Raw genomic sequence first — 22,909 nt, 5'->3', positions numbered from 1 at the left:
AAAAAATAAAAATAAAATAAAAAAAATTTTAAAATTAAAAAAAAAAAAATTTAAAAAAAAAAAAAAAAAAAATTTGTGTGCAAATTAATTAAAAAAAAAAACAATTTATAATATATCAAATACCATTGGACCGTTCAGTGGATAATTGAATTAGTTATAATTAACTCGGCATTTTTTAAAAAAATATCGAGTTATTAAATATAAATAAATAAAATTTTTAAAAAAATAGGTTCTCAAGTAAAAATGACATAAAATTCAATTACCTATCAAAATGTATATAAATAATTTTAGATTTGGAAAAATATCAATTATTTTATTATTTTTATATTATTTTATTTTATTTTTTTTAATTTTTTTTTTTTATTATTATTTATTTATTTATTTATTGTAATTCATTTAATTTTTTAATTAATAATTCATTCTTTCTACATTCTTCTTCAAAGTCTTTTGTTAATTTATAATAATTTCTCTCTTGATCTAATAAAGTCATATATTGATCAGATAAAGTATCATGACGAACTTTTTCAACATTCCATTTATTTTCAGATTTATCTAAAACTTGTTGAATACCATCAATGATTTGATCCATTGATTTAATGAATAATTCTTTATTATTTGTTGAAGACATAGCTATGCTATATTTGGATTGAATTGAATTGAGAATTGAGAGTTCATTTTCTAAAAGTGTTTTCTTATCTTCAAAGGTATTGTAGGTTGTATAGTATTGTCTGGTTTCGGTTAATTTCGAACTACTTTGTTCGGATAATTCAACAAATTGTCTTTGATATTGTAATAGTTCGGCACGAGATGGTAATTCATCGAGATAACGTTGAATCAAAGAGATATCTCTATTCTTTTTATTGAGTAATAATTTCAATTTCTTTAATTTACCAATATCACTATCGAATGCTTGTTGAATTTGTTGTTGTCTATCACTGTCTTGAAGATCCTCTTGAGTAGAGGCATCTTGTGATAAGAGTTGTTCGATCTTTTGTTTATATTCTACCATTTGACGTTTACAAGATTGTTTGAAAAGTTCCTCTTGAGCAATCAATGTTTCATTCAATAGTACCAATGAACGTAGTGCTTGTAATGCTTTAGTATTCTCTGGTGTTTCCAATGCATCCAATTTCTCTGTCTCTCTAATGATACGTTCATTGAATGCTTGTTTCTTACCAACAAGCAATTGAAGTTGTTCCAACTCTGTTTGACGTTCAGAATGTGCATTGATAATTTGTTCCAATTCTTGATTCTTTTGTTGAATTAGTTTCTCCAAATTTGTAATCTTTTGGCGATGTAATTTCTCTGCCATCATTTTTGCACCTTCTGCACCACCCAAATCAGACATATCACCATAACGTTCCGATAGATTTGTAATCTCCTCTGATGGTAAAAATGATTTCAATACACCACCACTAACTTTTGACAAAGCATCACCCTCTACACCTTTCATACCTTTCATCATTTGTTTAATTCTTTTCTCTTCCTCCTCACGTTCTGCTTCAGTTGTATCCTTACCACTACCATCCTTACCACTCAATTGTGATTCTAATTTTTGTGCAGCTTCTTTATTTTCATTTATATTTGTTGGTAAACGTGAAATACGATGTAATTTACCATATTCCAATAATGTTTGAGTTGGTGTTGATTTGGTATTATTGGCTCTTTTAAATTTACGAGTTGGTTTATATCTTTTCTCTACACTCTCTATAAAATCACATGATTCATTCAATGATTTCTTCATATCTTCATCAATTGGTGCTATATAATCTTTACTAAACATTGAAATTGAATACATTCTCAATAAATCACCTGTTTCTTCACGTGTTTCAATTACTTTTGTAATTAACCATCTTATAATTGGAAATAATGTTATATAATTCAATAATGTAATATGTTGTGCTTGTAATGGAAATGGACATTTCATACGATTTAATGCTTTAATTAATTCTTCTGATAATGATCTTTTTTTTTAAAAAAAAAATTATTATTATTATTATTATTATTATTGGTTTATATATTATTTAAAATCTACAACTATAATTTAATAATAATTTAAACTTACACTTTTTGTTTAATATTTGAATTTTCTTGAAAGAATAAATCAGCGTCAACATCAACATTTGAAGCAGTGATTGACCAAGCCATGCCACCAACAACTTTATCAAATGGTGATAAACCTGAAATACGTGCTCTAAAATAACCACCTGTAACTAAAAGTTCAATAATTTCTTGATATTTCTGTTCCGATTCAACATCAATCATTTGTGATAACTCTCCTTCACGTGCATTTGCAATCTTACCTGGTGTAATTGTACCACGTTTTGTAAAACTACTTAAATCTCCTGATGATGTATTATCTTCACTATCATTTGCAAAAAATATACTCTTTCTTTTCTCCATTTTCTTTCTTCTTTTATTATTGTGTATTTATTTATGTGTGAGTGTGTGTTTTTGTGAGTGTGTGTTTTGTGTGTGTTTTGTGTGATAAAAATGAAATATATTACAAATAAAAATGATGATTAAAATAAATAAATAATAAAATCCACCCAAACACAAAAGTACACCACGTATCCAATATAAGAAATCTTATATTTGATTGTTACTAAAAATAAAAATTTAAAAAAAAAAAAAAAAAAAAAAAAAAATATGTTAAAAATTAAAAATTAAAAAAAAAAAAAATTAAAAAAAAAAAAAAATTTTCTGAAGATATTTCTTTTTATATTTATTTATTTTGAATTTAACCATTCATAGTAAAACCCACCAAAATGGAATAATTCATTTATATTATTTTTTATTTTTTATTTTTTATTTTTTATTTTTTATTATTTTTTTTTTATATTTATATTTAAATTTATTAAAATAATAAAATAAAAAATTAAATTGGTATTTTTTATTATTATTTTTTTTACTTACTTTAAAAAAAAAGTAAGTAATTGTTCTATCTTTTATTTAATTATTTTATTTCAATATTTTATAAATTCACACAAGATAATAATAAATTTTCAAAATATTCTTTTATTGGTTTATTTTTTTTTTTTTTAAATTATTTTTTTATTTTTATTTTTTTATTTTTTTATTTTTTTTTGAAATTTGTCGTTTTTTAATCAGATTTTTTTTTTTTTTTTTTTTTTTTTTAATTAATTTATTTGTATAAACAACATATTTAGTAGTTTAAATAAAAATGATTAGATCATTAAGATTAATTAATAAAAACATTTTATTATCTAATAGAAAAACATTCACTACAACATCAACTAATAATAAGAGCAATCAAACTCAATTTATAATTAAAGATGATAATACAGTAGAATTATCAGAAGAATTAAAAGCAAGCATTAAATTAGAAGAACAAAAAAAGATAGTTAAAGAAGTTATGGAAAAACCACAAAGTTCAAAATTTTTAAAAGGTGATGTTTTATTAGAAGGTGTTAAAAGTGATGGTTCATCATTAAGATGGTATAAAACAGCTGGTATGTGTAGAACTGAACCTGAAAATCCTGACCAAGGTTATTATCCATTAATTGATGAAAGAAAAATTAGAACTCCTTCAAATCATGTCATTATTACACCTTCAAAAGAAATTGCATATGCTGTAGCTGCTGAATGGAGAGCTCAAGAAAAATATATTAAACCATCTAGATTACCAATTGTAAGTTTTATACATACATATAAAAATATATAATATAATTTAAAATATAATACTAATAAAATTAAATAAATAAAAAAAAAGACACAAACAATTATATCATGTTTAGATGTAAGACCAGAAGGTAGATTTAAAATCATTGGAGAGTTTATTAATCATTTAGCAACAGATCCAATTTGTAATAGAGAAAAGAATGATTCAAAACTTAAAAAATTACAAAGTGAATTATATGAACCAATACTTCAATTTGCAAATGAATATTATGGTATTCCATTTTCAATTTCAACACATCTTTCAATTTCAAAACATCCAAAAGAATTATTAGATGTAATATATATATATAAATTATAATTTATTTAAATAGATAGTTTATATTTATATTTTTATTAATATATATTTTTTTTTTTTAAAAAAAAATTTAGAAAATTGAAAGACATTTACATTCAATGAATAATTGGGAATTAGTATGTTTACAATTAATTTCACAATCATCAAAATCATTTTTAGTTGCATTATCATTATATTATGGAAAATTAAGATTAGATAATCTTTATCAAACAATTGCATTAGAAGAGGAATATCAATCAGAAACATGGGGTAGAATTCCATTTGGTCATGATTTAGCTGAATGTGAAACTCATAATGAAATTGCACCACCATTATTTATGTTAAGAAATATGAATCCAATTCCATTACCAAAATAATGATAATAATAATAATAATAATAAAAATATATAATATTTAAATATTAAGAAATTGTATATTTCATAAATTACCCCTTATAATTTATTTATTTATTTTATTTATTTAATTTTTTAAAAATATACAATTTTATTTATTCTTTTTTTTTTTTTATTAATTTATTTTTAGTAAATTTTTTTTTTTTTTTTTTTTTATTGTTTTGATTTCATTGATTCAAATAATTTAATATTTTGAATTCTTAATAAAGATTTAATTTTTGATTTAACTGGATTTGATTGTAAATAGTTTTCAAAAAGATTTCTTTGTTGTTTTAATATATATGTTGTTGTTGTTGTTTGTTGATTACCATTTTCACCATTATGATTTAACAATGTGGTTAAAAATGGTAACCATAAGGTATCAAGTTCAGAAAATGAATCTTTTTGAATTATTGATTGATTTATAATTTCTAATTTTCCAGTTTGTTGAGACAATGATAATTTTAATTCTTCTTTACCACATGTTAAAATATGAAACATAACTTTACAAATACCTAAATAATCTAAATTATAAGACCAACCAACGTTGGTTGTTGATGATTGATTGATTTTTAACCATTCTAATGGTGTACCAATTGGTAAGAGTTCAATTGGTGATTGATATCTGGCGTCTTGACTATAGATTGTTGTATCGATTGATCTACTGAAATCGGTTAATGTGAAACCTTTACTCTTCCAAGCACCTTTACATTCACCTGCTGTCCAATCAGGCCAATCAGAGGTTTGTCCGAATAAAAAGTGTAAATTATTTGCACAAATATTACCATGAATGATACCAACCAAATGTAAATCTTCAATCATTTTCAACAATTCTATACAATGGAACATTGCCAATGGTTCTTCCATTGGTACGCCATTGGTGCTTGAAACCACGTCGTCCAAAGTACCCTGATCTATAGTATGATCCATTAACATTATGGATTTATCGGTATAATAGTAGAGGGAATGGATGGTTGGGAATTTAGAGTTACTAATTGTCAATGATCTCTCTTGTAAACGTTGATGGATTTGATTTCCAATATAAAATTCCCAAATTGAGGGTGGATCTTGAACCTTACAAGACAACCAACTGTCTTCAGAGGTGGTCATAGCTAGATCATCGATTCTTTCCACTTTAAATGTCATACTACCATCCATAGTTGATTTACAAACACATTTGGTAAAGTTTACTGTGATATCAGAGAATGGCCATTGAACAATAATACTATTATCCTCAAAAAGTTGATTTGGTTCACATTGGTCCAATTGTTCTGGTAGTGGTGCCAAATCATCTCCAACATTAAAAAATGATTGAATTGATTGAACTGTAGCTGATACGTGTTGTTCCAATAAATATTGGTGATCAATTAAATATGGATTAACAATACCATCATCTGGTGTTAAACTACAAATAATTACTGTGGTTGGATCAATTGTACTTGTAATATTACCTGTAATATTTTGATAATTAATTTCTTTTTCTTTATCTTTTTCTTCTTCTTCTTCTTCTTCTTCTATTTTATTTTCTTTTTCTTTTTCTTCTTGTTGTTGTTGTTCTTTCTCATTAAATGGTTTTTTTTCTTCAGCTGCTTGATCTTGGAAAATTGTAAAACCACCACTACCACTACCACTACCACCACCACCACCATTACCATTAGCATCACTGATACCTAAGATTGAGTTTTTCAATGGATTTTGTAATTGTGATTGTTGTAATGGTTGTTTCTTCTCTTGGTTTGGTTGGTCTTGGAAAATGGTAAAACCGCCATTATTACCATTGATACCATTGATACCACTACTACCTAATATTGACTTTTTCAATGGATTTTGAGATTGTTCCAATGGATTTAATTGTTTATTTTTACTTGCAACCTTATCAGCTAAACTAACACTCTTTGAATGTAATTGACTTGAAGCTAAAGTTGAATCTTCGAAAATTTCAAACTTTGGAGTATCTTTACCCTTTACTAATAAATCAATTCTTTCAATTGTTTTTACCATATCTCTTTCTTGATCAAATTGGTTTCCTTCATCTTCATCCTTTGAGAATAATTGTTTCATTAATACATCACGATTTGTAATTTTACTTGATAATAAAGGATTACCATCATTATTACCACCACCACCACCTTGATTTGGATCAATGTTTTCTTGATCTTCAATTGATTTCTCATCAAATGAAACATCAGTATTTTTATTATTGTTATTATTATTATTATTATTATTATTATTATTATTATCATTTTTATTATTATCGATTGTTGATTTCATTAATGTACTTTCAGTGAAAGGATTTGGTGATGATGGAACATTATTTAATTGCAATGACGATGATGATGATGTTGATTTATTATTCTTTTCAAATTCTAAAGGTTCACTAAACATTGCCATAACATCATGAAAAGCTTGTTTTGTATGAATTGTCATTGTTGGAGATGGTGGATTATATGATTGTTGTTGTTGTTGTTTTTGTTGATATTGTTTTTGTTGATGTTGCTGATATTGTAATTCTTTTTCTTGTTGCTCTTGTTTTAATTTAATCTCTAATTCTTCTTTTTCTTTTTGTTCTTTTTCTTTTTGTTCTTTTTCTTTTTGTTCTTTTTGTTCTTGTTTTAATTTAATATCTAATTCTTCTTTTTCTTTTTCAATTTTTTTATTTTGTTGTTCTTGTTTTTCAATTAATTTCTTTTTAAAGAGTGATGCTCTATATTCTTCAAATGAAATTTCATGTTTTTCATTCTCTTTTGTAAATAATGGTTTATTGTAACCAACTCTTTCATTTTTAGTAGTGGTAACAGTAGTTGTTGATGTTGATTTATTGGTAGAGGAAGAAGAAGAAGAAGAAGAGTTTGATGTTGATACTTTTGGAAAGTTTGCTAATGGATTATTTTGAATTTGTTCTAATTTAGATTGTTGTTTTGAACTATGAACTCTTAATTTATCAGGTGATAATGGTATATTCTCATTGTTGTTATTATTATTATTATTATTACTACCATTATTGTTGTTGGATAAAGAATCTTGATCACAATAAATTTGAAAACCAGCAGTTGTAATTTTTTGTTTCTTTTGAAGTAGTTTTACATCAGACCATTTTTGAGAGAGTTGTGTATTTTCTTTATGTTTATTAAGTTCAGGTTCTAATTCATCCCATTTCATTTGAGATGTTTGTTGTGTTTGACCAGCAGCCATTAAAGCAGCTGCTTTACGAGATGATCCAAAAAATTTAGAATCTGTTAAAACTTCATTTGTTGTTGAACCACCTTTTTCATCATCAAAAATTTGAAATCCTAAATTATTTTTTTGATCATTTCCAACTTTTCTCTTTTTATCTAAATAAAATCATATTAATATTATTTTTTTATTTTTCATCTTTAAAATAATAATAATAATAATAATAATAATAGTAATAATAATAATAATAATAATAATAATAATAATAATAATAATAATAATAATAATAATAATAATAATAGTAATAATAAAGCTTACCAATTGTAGAATTACCTAATGGTAAACCTTTAGTTTGTTGAGATTTTCTTTCAGAATGAACTGAAGATGAACTAATTGTACCTAATGCAGATCTAGTTAATTTTGTATTACCATTTTCATCAAGTTGTTGTTGTTCTAATTGATCATTTTGTTGTTGTTGTTGTTGTTGAAGTTGTTGGTGTTGTTGTTGATGTTTTAATCTTGCAATTAATCTTCTTTCGAAATCTAAATGTTTTTGTTGTAATCTTTCAATGGGTTGAGCTTTTCTCTCTATACCTTGTTTGAATGATTTATCGGCTTGTTCATAGTTACCTTTATTTTCATAGACGATAGCTCTTGCTTCATAGAGTAATGAAAGATAGAAACCTATACGTTGTACCTCTAAAAATGAGAATACTTCAATTGGATCTCTACACATATCGGCATATGTAATCCAAATTCTTAAATAACGTGGATCATTTTTATATTTCTCTGTACTTAAAAATAATCTTGTACATCTCTCTAATAATACAATTAATTGTTCTTTCATATTACCACCTGGATATGATTGTTGTACCCATTTTATATATTTTAACCAATTATCAATTGGATCTTCACCTTGGTATTCATTTATAATTATTTCAAATTTTCTTTTATTAAAGAAAAAAAAAAAAAAAAAAAAAAAAGTTGTGTTAATAATAATTATAATAAAAATAAAATAATAATAATAATAATAATAATAATAATAATAATAATAATAATAATAATAATAATAATATTTACTGTTTTTCTTTTTCTAATTCTTCATCTGATTGATTTGTTTGTTTTGCAAATAATGCAAGTTTAGTTGGGTCCCTACCAGTTTTAAGAGGAACTATATTTTCTTTTGTATTTTCCCAATCGCTCAATGATGACATTTTTTTTTTATTTTTATTGAGTTTGTTATTATTATTATTATTATTATTTTATTATTATTATTTTTATTTTTAAGGAATTGGGTAAAGTCATAACAAATATCACTATTTTTTTTTTTTTTTTATTTTTTTTTTTTTTTTTTTTTTTTTTTTAAAAAAAAAAATTCCAGATTCCCATTTTTTTTTTTTAACAGCAAAATGGTTTGGCGGGAAAATTTGTGAATGTTTTTTTGAATTTTATATTTTTTTTAAATTTAAAAAACTTTTATTTATTTTTCCTTGAATAGATATTTACCACAACAATCCCAAATACCATACAAATACCAATAATATTTGAAAAAAAAAAAAAAAAACCAAAAAAATTGATTTGGTTTGAATCGGTTTATTTGTTTTTACTTTTATTAGTTTATTTTTCAACTTTTTTCTTTCTTTTTTTTTTTTTCTTTTTTTTTTACTTTTTTTTTTTCTTTTTTTTTTTCAACTTTTTTCTTTTTTTTTTTCTTTTTTTTTTTTCCCACAAAATCGACCATTATTTTTTAATTATAATAATAATAATAATAATAATATGGATATTAATAATAATGAAGTACTATTTTGGAAAGTAATTCACAATAAATATTTATTTTACAAAATATTAGATCATATAGAAAATAATGAATGGATTAATTATGAACCCATATCATTAGGTAAAGAGAATAGGACAAAATTTAAACATATTTATGATTTAAAATGGATGATTAAAAATAATCAATTTCAATTACTAAAATATAAATTAAAAAATAATGAATATGTTCATATTAGTAAATTTAATATAAAGTCATTATTCAATCTATATTTAGTTGATAATAATAATAACAATAATAATAATAATAATAATAATAATAATAATAATAATAATAATAATAATAATAATAATAATAATAACAGAGTACAAATAATAGATTCACCAAAAGAATATTATAGATTAAAATGTCAAAGATCAATCAACATTGAATTATATAAAGAGATATTGCAACTAGTACTTGAAAAAAGGAATTGTGAATTTTTGGAAGATAAAATAATAATAGAAGTTGCATATAAAAATGGTAGTTATGAAATTATCAATTTATTATTTGGAACTTTAAGTAATATTAATAATAAAAATAATACAAAAACAACAACAACAACAACAACAACAACAACAACAACAACAACAACAACAACAACAAACTTTGAATCATATACAATGCGTTTAATGGACAATGAATTTTCATTTGATTCTATCCCATATCTACATTGTAACAAGAGACATCGTACTACATTAACCCGTATTATGATAAATCATATAATAAAAGAACAACCAAATCAATCAAATAAAAATTTAGAATTTATAAAACATCAAAATAAAGACATTAGATTTGAATATTTAGCAGTTACTATAAATTACAAAACTATATATAAGCTATTAGATTATATTGAAAAGGTATTTAAAGAACGTAAAAATTTTAACAATCAAGATAGATTAGAAATTTTATTAAAATGTTTAGAATTATTTGGAGAACAAAAACCAAAAGAACATCAGCAATCAGAATTATTATTATTATTAGAACAAAATGAAGAGGATCATATTCAAAAAATGCTTATAAAATTAATTATCTTAACACGATCAGATCAACTATTAGAATTATATTTATCAAAATATCATGATGAAGTATTACCTGATGAATTAATGTCAATTGATGATTTTAAAAAGTTTGCATTTGAATATAGTCTTAAAAATTACATTCCTTCGATATTGAAACAAATGGATTTCACTTTCGATCCTCAAAAACGTTATTCTTTCTATATTTACTCAACCGCAAATGAAAATTTAAATAGATCAGTTGAATTCCTTAGAACCCTTTTATCAAAAATAAATAATATCAATGGTTTTCAAAATGATAAAGAAGAAAAAGAAAAGGAAGAAAAAGAAAAAGATGAAGAAGAAGAAAAAGAAGAAGAAGAAGAAGATGATGATGAAGATGATGATGATGAAGAGGATGATGATATAGAAAAATATTTACATGAAACCATTGGTGGTATAATGCTAAAAATAGATAATAAATTAACATATGAAGAACTATTCAAATATATACCAAATAAATATAAAAAATATTTACCAAAAACATGGAATCCATTAATGATAATCTTTCACGATAGATATAATCATCCTCTCCCTATTATCAAAGATATTGAAACAATGGATTGGGTTATACAATGTGAATGGAGAGAACCATCATTAAATAAATTAGAATTAAGGTTATTTGAAATTGATTACTATTTCGATTCTATTGAATTATCGAATCACTTTATAGAGTTAAATTCAATCACTGAAGATTTACAATATTATTATCGAATACCATTTTTAAAAGCAATTATAAAATGTAATATTCAAGAGATTAAATATTTTCATTCATTAGGTATTCAATTTAAATCTGTACTTTGCTATTTACGTCGTTTACCATATTCTTTAAATGAAAGATTATTAAATCAAGAAGATGAATCAATTTATCAAGAATATAATAGATTATTCAATTTTATTTTTGATTATAAAATGGTTACTCCTGAAGAATATTATTATTTAGTAGAATATATATCTAGAAATGGTTTTTATGAAGATGATAGTGATAGAAATAATACAAGCACATTAAATCCTGAAGCGAAATTTAATCTTTCAAAAATTAAAATAAACACCAATTTAGATGCTCAACCTGCTGGAGGTTTCTTTGAGGGTACAAAAGGAAATATAATATCCAATAGTAATTATTCAAGATTCATAATAGAGAATTTTATAATTAAAGATAAAGATTATAATTTTGACGGGAGAGATAAAAAATTTTCAGAATCTTTTATTATATTATTCATTAACCAATTTAATAAATCAAAAGAAATAATTAAAACAAATAATCAAATCAATAGAAATTGTAATAATCTTCAAAAATGTTCGTCATCATCACCATCAACAGTAATAACAGTTACAACTACCTTCCATCAAGCAAATTTGCAATTTTATTATCAAATATTGGTACATGCATTTTTTAATAAAAGAAGATATATAAATCAAGAACTAACTGAGCAAATTTATCAATTTTTAATTGAAAATCAATTAGAAATTAATAAGGAAACAAAAGAAATTAAATTATTTTTCATTTATAAAAGATCAAGATTATTGTATGATTATTATGAATCAATATCTCATAATGATAATGGTTTGCTTAAATCGATAACATTAGGATTCATTAAACAATCACCATTTAATGATTTATTGGATTCAATGATAAGTCGTCCATATAAAGATAAAGAAAGTCTCTATGTCAAAAATGAAGATGATTATTTGAATAATTTAAAGTTATTCATGTCACTAAAAAGAAATGATTTATTTTTAAAGGAATGGGAATACTCATGTTCAGTTTATAAAAGAAATTGTGCAGTACTACCAAGCATTAGGTGGTGTTGTCTTAATTTAGAATTATCATCAATTAATAATATTTTAAAAGTAATTGGAGAAAATTATAGTCACGAATATTATGATCGTTTACATACACTTCAAATACTAAGATTTTGTAAAACATCATTACAATTGGGCAAAACTGATATTATTAAATCATCATTTACAATTTTAAAGCAGTATTTTGATACCTGGGGTGGTTTTAAATATGATCACATTTATAAGAATTTATTGAATCAAATTAAAAATTATAATGAAAATGATTATTTAATAAATAGGAATTCAATAATAATTCAACTAGATCCTATTATCAATGATATAAAAAATAATAATTAAAATTATCAAATGGGTTCATTACTATTTGAAAATATTATTTGTACAAAATAGAATTAAAAGAAAAATAAAAACTAAAAATTACCAGGATCATATAGTATACAAATGGTTATTCCAGATCATTTTAAACAAGTTAGTCATCAGAAGACTCTCGGTTCGATCCAGATGTAAAGAATATTATTTCAAATTGAATAATTACCAGGATCATTTTAATTTAATTTAATAAAATAAATTTTTTTTTTTTAAATATACACCATTGTTTTCAACAACATTTTATTTTATTTAATTCTATTTTTTAAAAAGTGTTGAACATGAAATTTCGCTAACAAAAAATATATACTTTTTAAATTTTTTTTTCTTTTTTTCCCACAATTATTTTTTATAATAATAATAATAATAATATGGATTTCAATAATAACGAAGTACTATTTTGGAAAGTAATTCACAATAAATGTTTATTTTACAAAATATTAGATCATATAGAAAATAATGAATGGATTAATTATAAACCCATATCATGTAAAGAGAATAGGACAAAATTTAAACATATTTATGATTTAAAATGGATGATTAAAAATAATCAATTTCAATTACTAAAATATAAATTAAAAAATAATGAATATGTTCATATTAGTAAATTTAATTTAAAGTCATTATTCAATCTATATTTAATTAATAATACTAATAATAATAATAACAATAATAATAATAATAATAATAATAATAATAGAGCACAAATAATAGAAATAACATCAAAAGATCGTTTAAACTACGACTTAAAATGTCAAAGATCAATCAACATTGAATTATATAAAGAGATATTGCAATTAGTACTTGAAAAAAGGAATTTTGAATTTTTGAAAGATTAAAAAAATAATAAAAGTTGCATATAAAAATGGTGGTTATGAAATTATCAATTTATTACTTGAAACTCTTAATAATATTAATAATAAAAATAATAATACAACAAAAACAACAACTACAACAACAACAAACTTTGAATCATATACAATGAGTTTAATGGATAATGAATTTTCATTTGATTCTATCCCATATTTATTTGATAACAAGAGACATTGTATTACATTAATCCCGTATTTATGATAAATCATAAAATAAAAGAACAACCAGAACAATCAAATAAAAATTTAGAATTTATAAAACGTCAAAATAAAAATATTAGATTAGAGTATTTAGCAGTTACTATAAATTACAAAACTAAATATGAGCTATTATATTATATTAAAATGGTATTTAAACAACGTGAAAATTTCAATAATCAAGATAGATTAGAAATTTTATTAAAATGTTTAGAATTATTTGGAGAACAAAAACCAAAAGAACATCAGCAATCAGAATTATCATTATTATTATTGGAACAAAATGAAGAGGATCATATTCAAAAAATGTTTATAAAATTAATCGTCTTGACACGATCATATAAACTATTAGAATTATATTTATCAAAATATAATGACGAAGTATTACCTGATGAATTAATGTCAATTGATAATTTTAAAAAGACTGCAAATTAAAATTTAAATAGATCAGTTGAATTCCTCAGAACCCTTTTATCAAAAATAAATAATAACAATGGTTTTCAAAATGATAAAGAAGAAAAAGAAAAAGAAGATGAAGAGGATGATAATAAAGAAGAAGAAATTAGTTTAAGAGTTGAAATAGAAAGATATTTACATAAAACCATTGGTGGTATAATGTTAAAAATAGATAATAAATTAACATATGAAGAACTATTCAAATATATACCAAATAAATATTAAAAAATATTTACCAAAAACATGGAATCCATTAATGATAATCTAATTTACGTTTATTCATGTCACTAAAAAGAAATGATTTATTTTTAAAGGAATGGGAATATTCACGCTCAGCTTATAAAAAGAATTGTTCAGTACTACCAAGTATTAGGTGGTGTTGTCTTAATTTAGAATTATCATCAATTAATAATATTTTAAAAGCAAATATCATGATTATTAACATAAACTTTAATTATTAAAATTTTGTAAAACATCATTACAACTGGGCAAAACTGATATTACCAAATCATCATTTACAATTTTAAATCAGTATTTTGTTAGTTCATATAATATTAAATATGCTAGCCATTATAAGAATTTATTGAAATTAAAAATTATAAAAAGTGAGTGTTACCTATTCAAAGTTTATTAGCATACATTTTTTAACAAAAAAATATTAGATAATTTATTTAAAAATCATAAAAAGCGTATGTGGTCTAGTGGTATGATGCATCCCTGCCACGGATGCGAACTGGGTTCGATTCCCAGCATACGCACAATTTTTTCACACTCCCTTGAAAAGGGCAATGGTTCGATTCCTTACTGTTGAACTCCCACATTAGGAATACAATTAAAAAAAGGATATATAATTTTAGATTTTAACCATGGAAATACAAGATGAAATTGTTTCAATTATAGTTTGAAACCAAGATGAATTTGGACAACTATTGAAAATGGTAATCATTTTAAAAAAATTATTTTAAAATTGTTAAATAAAAAAAGAAAAATTAAAAAAGGAATTAAGAAGGTTGTGGGTAGTGACAAAAATAAAACTGATAAATACAATGAACAAAATATAAAAATCAATAGTTTAAAATATTGTATGAATAGAAATTGGTGTTGAATATAGAGCTACCTTGGCCTCGTGTAAAAGTTAAAAAAAAAAAAAAAGTTTCAAAAATAAGTATCTGAGTGATATGAATTCTATGAAATTTTTTGTTATTTATGAAGGTTCATAGTTGTTAAAACAATATATATTTTTTTTTATTATTTTATTTTAGAAATCAAGTGAGCTATCTGAAAAGACTTCACTATCAGTGTCTTCTTCGTGATCATCATTGTCTTGATCTTCTCCATAATCAGATGCATAACTATAATCACTATCGGTATCAAAAAAATATGAATCATCGTCATCGTCATCATCATCATCATCATCATCATCACCATTTTTATTATTATTATTATTATTATTATTATTATTATTATTATTATTATTATTATTATTATTATTATTATTATTATTATTATTATTATTATTATTATTATTATTATTATTATTATTAACAATAAAATCTGAATTTCTAATGAATTCAATTGAATTCAAAGTTGATCTATAATAAACTCTTAATTTAAATGAATAAGAGTTTATTGAGTTCCAATGTTTTGAATTATTTGAATAAAAATTTGTTATGGTAATTTGATTAACTTGATTATATTTTGGATTATTGGAAATGATTTTAAAGATCATTTCCATTGATTGATGTAATTTTAAAATGCTTTCTGCTCCTTCATTACCACCATCAATTGAAATCACTATCTCTCTAAGTTTTTTATTTTTATTTGAAAAGAATTTGAAGAGATAATAAAAGAAATTATAATCAGAGTGGTAATCTGTCAATTTCAATTCCAAACATTGTAAATTTTCATTGTAAGCATCGTCTTGATACTTTAAATATTTCTTTGAGTATTTAATTGAATCACCATAATCATCATAATCATTTAGAGCCAATTTTAAATATTTGATACTTGAAACGCCACCCTTTTTAAAGTTGGCATGATGAAAGTAATCAGAGATTGGAATTTCAGCTCTATCGATACCAGTAAACCTTTTACTATTATTGTCGGAAGGAGTTTGTAAACTTCCATAAGTTTCAATATCAATTGTACTCATTTCAAATGATATATCAATATTCTTGTTAGAGTTTGTTAGATTATTAATATTCTTTTTAATTGTTTTGAATTCACTGAATTCATTTTGAGTTTTTATTGTGAGTTTCTTTAATTTACCATCACTACCACCACCACTACTACTGCCATACCAATTTAAATAAGTGAATAAACAATTAATTTCAAATGGTGAACTTGTTATTAAACCATCTATATATAAAACTTCCACTGATTTACATTCTCCTAATAAAAGTTTTAAAGTTTTTTGATAGGTTTTGATTGATGATGATTCTAGATAATAGAATTTCACATTTTTTACACTAGCAGCTCTAAACAGAGATTTGGTATTATTTGATGAAAACCATGTTGGAGTACTACTATTGAAAAATTCATTTGAAATCGTTAAAGGTACTGTCAATGATGAATTCATAAAACCAACTACAATTTCATAAAATCTTTTTGATACTAATGAAAGTTGTAACTTTTGATAGTTTGAAGTTGATTGATCATCAACAAATCTTAATATAATCTCTTGAATGATTACATTTGATAATGTAGGTATTATGATAATTCCATCGTTAACCAATGTTCCCCCCATCGGTTGATTAATATCAATACTTTGAGTTTTCTTTAATTGATAAGTGGTGGATTTATTACATTTCTCTCTAAACAATGGTATTAAATAACGTTGAATACAATTCAATGGTAATATTTCAATTAGATAATTGACTCTTTCCTTAAAAAATTTGAGTTTTACTGGTGATTCTTGAATTTCATAAAATAATACCTCCATAATTGATTCAATATCAAAGACTGATGCTATAAACCTCTTAAAAAATGAATCGTAAAGTTTTAATAATTTAAATTCATCCTGTTTCAATTGATTTATAAATTCATTCTCTTTAATCTTAAAAATTGATAAAATTGATTTTCTATCATATTCACCTGAATCTAAAAACCCTCCTATCGATCTATCAATATACCTTTCAATATATTTTCTTTTAATTACTTTAATTTGATAAAGTTTTGAAAAAATTGAAATTGATACATTAAATGGCATCGTTCCAACCAATAATTTTAATTTATCTAAATATTTATTATTACTTGAATTATTATTATTATCATTATCATTATTATTATCATTATTATTATTATCATTATTATTATTATCATTATTATTATTATTACTATTACTATTATTATTATTATTATTATTATTATTATTATTATTATTATTATTATTATTATTATTATTATTATTATTATTATTATCTATATTTTCTAATATTCTTAAAAATGATTTAAATTTGAGTAAACTAAATAATTGATTTGAAATTAATAAATCAATAATTTCTGGTATGGTTTTACTAAATTCTTTGTTTGATTCTATAATATTTGAAATTTTAAAAAATGAATCATTATCTTTATTAATAGCTTGAATTAATTGATCTCTATATTTATTTTGAAAAATTGAAGATTGAACTTTATTTTGAATAATTGTTAAATATAAATAAATTTCATTAATATTATTATTATTGTTGTTGTTGTTGTTGTTGGTTGAAGTAATCAATAGATTGATTAAATAATTTAATTCTTTTGATGAAATACAAAAAATTCTTAAAATGTTTTTATCACCATTAATACCTGGAATATTGTCATTTGGTGGAAAAGATTCATTATCCCAAGAAGAAATGGCCTCTTTAAACAATGCCAAGAATGAATATTGAATTGCTTTTTCAATTTTTTCAATTATAATTTTATTTTTTTCTTTATTTTCTTTAATTTCTTTATTTTCTTTAATTTCTTTATTTTCATTTTGATTTAAGTTCTCTTCATTTTCTTTAACTTTTAAAATTAATTTTATAATTGAAAATACAATATTTACACAATCAATTTGAAATTTTCCTGCTTTATTTTGATAATTATTTGTAACATAATTAAATAATTTTTCAATTATAACATAGATTAATTCCTTTATTGAAAAATAATAAATATATTAGAATTAGAGATGATTGAAGGAAATGAACAAACTTTGAGGAAATTATAATTTTTAATTATTAATTATTATTATAAATTGATACTTACATTACTAAAGTTATTAATATTAGAAGATAAGAGCCTATAAACAAAAAAAGAGGTTGGGAAATTGATTCCTAATATTTCATAAGGAATATTAACTGCCACTCTTTTAACTGTTATTGAGTCAATTAATGAAGAATAGAACTTAAACTGATCTTCTTCATCATAACAAGTTGTTAAATAATCACCATATAGTAAAACGATTGAATTCTCTAAACCTGTTATTCCAATTTCATTTTGAAATTTTGAAAATAATCTTTTATTTTTTTTTTTTTTTTTTTTTTTTTTTTATTTGTTAAAATTTATTAAAATTATTTGTATTTTAAGTGATAAATTAATGAAAATTACTTTTTAAATTTTAATAATTGTTCTTTTGTTGGTTGTATTTTTATTGGTGTTGGATCTTTAAGGTATTGAATGAAATATTCTACCTCTGAGTATGTTAGAGTATCAAGCTTATTAAACATGAAATCATATCCATTCTCTAAAATTGTTGGAAACAAAAAACTATTTTTAATGGACATTATTTGTATTTATTTATTTAAAAAATGAGAAAAGCAAAAAAAAAAAAAAAAAAAAAGGAAAAAACCAATTTCCAAAAAAAAAAAAAAAATAAATTAAAAAAAAATTATTTTTTTTAATTTATATTTTTTTTTTTGATCTTGGGTATATTTTTTAAAAAAATGATTTCCAATGTTTAATAAAAAAAGATATTTTAATACTATAAAAGAAAAAAGATATTTTTAATTTTTTTTTTTTCTTAAGTAAAAGATATCTTTATTGAAAAAAAAAAAAAATTAAAAAAAAAATTTAATAAAATAATATTAAAAATTAATATAAAAAAAAAAAAAAAAAAAAAGGATACCCCCCCTAAAAATAAAATAATGTTCGTTGAAAAAAAAAAAAAAATTATTTTCAAAAATATTAACTATTAATAGATTATTACTTTTTTTTTTTTTTCAAATTTTCAAAAATTTTTTTTTTTTTTTTTTTTTTTTTTTTTTTTTTTTTTTCTGATGAACATTATTTTTATTTTCAAAAAAAAAGATAAAATTATAAATTAAACTATGGAAAGAGTTGTTTGTTCAGCACCAGGTAAAGTTTTAGTAACAGGTGGATACTTAGTATTGGATAAAAAATATGACGGTATTGTTTTTACAATTGATTCAAGATTTTACACAACAATTGAAGGTTCATTAAAACCAGAATCATCATCATCATCACCATCAAATAATAAAGAAACTTTAACATCAAGTTTTGAAACATTAGAATATCTTACAGATATAAATGTAATTTCACCACAATTTCATTCAAGCCAAACCTATCATATCTATTATAATAAGAGTAATGAAAATAAATCCTATCAATTGAAACCATTTGGAAATGAAAACTATAGAGAGAACAAATATGTTGAAAATACAATCATTTATTCACTCATAACCTTATCAGAATATAAAAATCAAACTACTGAATCTTTTAATAAATTAATTTCTTCTTATCAATTAATTTCAATTACAATCGTTGGTGATAATGGTTTTTATTCTCAAATTCCTCAAGTAAGTTGTTTTTTTTTAAAAAAAAATAAATAATAATAAAAAATAATAAATATATATATATATTAATATTTTATTATTGTTATTAAAAGTTAAAAAATAGAAATTTAAGTATTTCATTTGAATCATTGAAATCATTACCAAAATTCTTACCAGTTATAGGATCACTTGAAGAATTACAAAAAACAGGATTAGGATCATCAGCAGCATTAGTTAGTAGTTTAACAGCATCTTTATTATCATTCTTTGGTGCAATCGATTTAGAGAATCAAAAAGATAAAACTGTATTACATAATTTAGCACAAGTTGCACATTGTATTGCTCAAGGTAAAATTGGTAGTGGTTTCGATATTAGTTCTGCTGTTTTTGGTAGTCAAGTTTATAGAAGATTTTCACCTGAATTAATTAATGATATCTTAAAATTAGTATGTTTTTACTTCATTTATTTCTTTTTTATTCCTTTTAATTTATAGTTTTACTAATATTTGGAAAAAAAGTATGATTCAAAATTATATCCAAATTCAAAAGAATTATTAAAATGTATTTCAGAAACTGAATGGGATAATAAACATTTAGATATGGGATTACCAAGAGGATTACATTTATTATTAGCAGATGTTAGTATTGGTTCAAATACACCAGTAATGGTTAAAAAGATATTAGAATGGAGAAAGAATGATCCAACCCTTGCAAATGCAATTTGGAATCAATTGGATATTGAAAATACAAATGTTAAACATTGTTTCATTAAATTGAATCAATTAAGTAAAGAAAATCAGTCACAATATGATAAAGTTTTAAATCAATTCGGTAATTTATCACAATCAAATTGGGAATCATCAATTCAAAATAATAATAATAATAATAATAATGACAATGATAATAATGAAGATTCATTAATTTATAATAATATTGGTAAAACTTTAATTACAATTAGAGAATCATTTTTAAAGATAAGATCATTAATGAGAGAAATGGGTAAAATTGCTGATGTACCATTGGAACCAATTGAACAAACTGAATTGGCTGATCATACAATGTCAATCAATGGTTGTATTGCTGCTGGTGTACCTGGTGCTGGTGGTTTCGATGCTTTATTCGCTATCGTTATCACTAATCAAGATGAAATTAAAAACTCTTGGATGAATTGGAAGAAATGTCAAGTTTTACCTTTAGTTTTAAATGAAAATTCAACTGGTGTTGCAATTGATATGTCTCATATTACTCCAAAATTATAAAAATAAAATAAAACCAAATAAAATAAAATAAAAACCATAAAAATAATCTAATTATTAAAGACAAGTTTTCTTTTTTTTTTTTTTTTTTTTTTTTTTTTTTTTTTCGATTGTACATATTTAAATATTACTATTTTTTGTTTTTATTTCTTTTTTTTTATTTTTTTTTTTTTATTATAAATTATTATTTAAATGGCAGTACCGCAACTACCACAGAAACGAGCCCCACTGACGGCTTTGGTACCGCATTGTGAACAAAAACTTGTAGTATTCTTTGAGGTTGTTTCAAAAATAGTAGATGGTGTTGGACTATAAAAAATTATGATTATTAGGTTAGTTCTTTATTTCTTATTTTTGGAAAATAAATACTTTGATGGGGGAGTGTGTGGTTTTTGTTAAATATATATAGAGATATATAGGTATAGGTATAGGTGTAGTGGGAATTTGAAAGAGCGGAATGATGGATAAATTTGAAATAATTATATAATATTATATGGATATGTAGTTTGATGTTGTTGAATAAATTAAAAAAAATAATGATGGATAGTAATAAATAAATGATGGTTTTTTTTTTTTTTAAATGTTGATAATTTACGCTGATTTAGCAGTTGTAGTTGGTTTACCACCACCTGAAGTTATTCTTTTGAGTGCTTGAAGACCTTGAATAACTTGATTTGGGTTCTTTCCTTCATATAAATCAACAGTCATGAAAAGATCAGTAGTTGCAACACCTTGTTTTTTACAGAGATTTAAAAAGTTATTAACGTTTTCCATTTGAACGAATGGTGCTGATGATGGTGATGATTTACATGATCCTGGGGCAATCTTGTTACCTAATCTATATTTAAAAAAAATAAAAAAAAAAAAATGAAAAAAAAAAGTTTTGATTAGTTTATTTTTATTTTTATTTTCATAATTTTATTAAATTAATTTACTTACTTGCAAAGGATAACACCAGATTTTAATGCAGCCATTAAATCTCCATTAATTTTTTCACCAATGAGTGATTCAATCCAAGATCTGGTATCGTTTTCTAAATCTTTATCATATAATGCAACTCTTTTATTTGCTAAATCTGCATCTAAACCAAAGTTATAGTCTGTCATTTTTAAATAAGATATAAATAAATATTTTTTTTAATATTGAAAAGTCTGAAAAAAAAAAAAAAAAATTTAAAAATAAAAAAAAAAATTTCATCATGGAAAAAAAAAAAATAAAAAAATAAAAAATAAAAAAAAAATAAAAAAAAAAAAAAAAAAAATCCAAACCATTTGATGGGTTTAATTTTCAAATAAATAATTGGATTTTTATTTTTATTTTAAAAAAAAAAAAAAAAAAAAAAAAAAAAAAAATTAAAAATAATTGAAAAATAATCAACATCAATTTTTTTATTTTATTTTTAGATTTGTTTATTGATTTTTATTTACAATAATGAAATTAAGCAATAATATTTTTTTTTTTTTTTTAATAAACCTTAAATTAAATCTAGATTATTCAAATCTAAAAAAAAATCAATGACATTTAAAATTTAATTTTATTTTCTCAAGTGGTTTTTGAACTAATGTTTAACAAAAAAGAAATAAACATTAAAACCAATTTTTTTTTTCTTTTTTTTTAATTATTATTTTGTTTTTGTTTTGGTTTAAACAACAAATTTAAATTATATTCTATGGTCCAAACGAAGCAATGAGCTAAAAAAAAAAAAAAAAGATTAAATTTGTTTAGGTTGGTTGCAAATAACAAAGTACATATATTTTATTTTTATTTTTATTTTTATTTTTATTTT

At 22.3% G+C, this 22,909-nt stretch overlaps 9 protein-coding genes and 1 non-coding gene across 10 annotated transcripts; 6 read left to right on the top strand and 4 right to left on the bottom strand.

Moving 5' to 3' along the window:
• Positions 1-382: 382 nt before the first annotated feature.
• Positions 383-2,403, bottom strand: DDB_G0292680 (hypothetical protein; the record flags this gene model as incomplete). Its single annotated transcript, XM_629565.1, has 2 exons — positions 383-1,964; positions 2,066-2,403. 2 exons carry the CDS (start codon positions 2,401-2,403, stop codon positions 383-385), a joined length of 1,920 nt encoding a protein of 639 aa, XP_629567.1.
• A 781-nt stretch (positions 2,404-3,184) lies between these two features.
• Positions 3,185-4,353, top strand: atp12 (ATP synthase mitochondrial F1 complex assembly factor 2; the record flags this gene model as incomplete). The annotated part of the gene is made up of 3 exons (XM_629564.1): positions 3,185-3,652; positions 3,734-3,976; positions 4,072-4,353. 3 exons carry the CDS (start codon positions 3,185-3,187, stop codon positions 4,351-4,353), a joined length of 993 nt encoding a protein of 330 aa, XP_629566.1.
• Positions 4,354-4,542: 189 nt separating this feature from the next.
• Positions 4,543-8,756, bottom strand: bub1 (BUB family protein kinase; the record flags this gene model as incomplete). The annotated part of the gene is made up of 3 exons (XM_629563.1): positions 4,543-7,700; positions 7,861-8,489; positions 8,623-8,756. The coding sequence occupies 3 exons, from the start codon at positions 8,754-8,756 to the stop codon at positions 4,543-4,545; spliced, it is 3,921 nt and encodes a 1,306-aa protein (XP_629565.1).
• Positions 8,757-9,318: 562 nt separating this feature from the next.
• DDB_G0292674 (hypothetical protein) lies at positions 9,319-12,555 on the top strand (the record flags this gene model as incomplete). Its single annotated transcript, XM_629562.1, has 1 exon — positions 9,319-12,555. The coding sequence occupies one exon, from the start codon at positions 9,319-9,321 to the stop codon at positions 12,553-12,555; it is 3,237 nt and encodes a 1,078-aa protein (XP_629564.1).
• Positions 12,556-12,953: 398 nt separating this feature from the next.
• Positions 12,954-13,421, top strand: DDB_G0292672 (hypothetical protein; the record flags this gene model as incomplete). Its single annotated transcript, XM_629561.1, has 1 exon — positions 12,954-13,421. The coding sequence occupies one exon, from the start codon at positions 12,954-12,956 to the stop codon at positions 13,419-13,421; it is 468 nt and encodes a 155-aa protein (XP_629563.1).
• Positions 13,422-13,799: 378 nt separating this feature from the next.
• Positions 13,800-14,087, top strand: DDB_G0292670 (hypothetical protein; the record flags this gene model as incomplete). Its single annotated transcript, XM_629560.1, has 1 exon — positions 13,800-14,087. The coding sequence occupies one exon, from the start codon at positions 13,800-13,802 to the stop codon at positions 14,085-14,087; it is 288 nt and encodes a 95-aa protein (XP_629562.1).
• A 708-nt stretch (positions 14,088-14,795) lies between these two features.
• tRNA-Gly-GCC-17 lies at positions 14,796-14,866 on the top strand. The gene has a single exon. It is a non-coding gene; the product is annotated as a tRNA-Gly (tRNA).
• A 500-nt stretch (positions 14,867-15,366) lies between these two features.
• On the bottom strand, positions 15,367-18,859 carry DDB_G0292668 (hypothetical protein; the record flags this gene model as incomplete). Its single annotated transcript, XM_629559.1, has 3 exons — positions 15,367-18,228; positions 18,342-18,591; positions 18,684-18,859. The coding sequence occupies 3 exons, from the start codon at positions 18,857-18,859 to the stop codon at positions 15,367-15,369; spliced, it is 3,288 nt and encodes a 1,095-aa protein (XP_629561.1).
• A 543-nt stretch (positions 18,860-19,402) lies between these two features.
• DDB_G0292666 (hypothetical protein) lies at positions 19,403-21,126 on the top strand (the record flags this gene model as incomplete). The annotated part of the gene is made up of 3 exons (XM_629558.1): positions 19,403-19,891; positions 19,981-20,313; positions 20,386-21,126. 3 exons carry the CDS (start codon positions 19,403-19,405, stop codon positions 21,124-21,126), a joined length of 1,563 nt encoding a protein of 520 aa, XP_629560.1.
• Positions 21,127-21,311: 185 nt separating this feature from the next.
• On the bottom strand, positions 21,312-22,229 carry DDB_G0292664 (hypothetical protein; the record flags this gene model as incomplete). The annotated part of the gene is made up of 3 exons (XM_629557.1): positions 21,312-21,432; positions 21,719-21,961; positions 22,063-22,229. 3 exons carry the CDS (start codon positions 22,227-22,229, stop codon positions 21,312-21,314), a joined length of 531 nt encoding a protein of 176 aa, XP_629559.1.
• Positions 22,230-22,909: the final 680 nt, after the last annotated feature.

This window comes from Dictyostelium discoideum (assembly GCF_000004695.1).
Source record: "Dictyostelium discoideum AX4 chromosome 6 chromosome, whole genome shotgun sequence".
Lineage (NCBI taxonomy): Eukaryota > Evosea > Eumycetozoa > Dictyosteliales > Dictyosteliaceae > Dictyostelium > Dictyostelium discoideum.
This window is presented reverse-complemented; position numbering and strand designations above follow the sequence as displayed.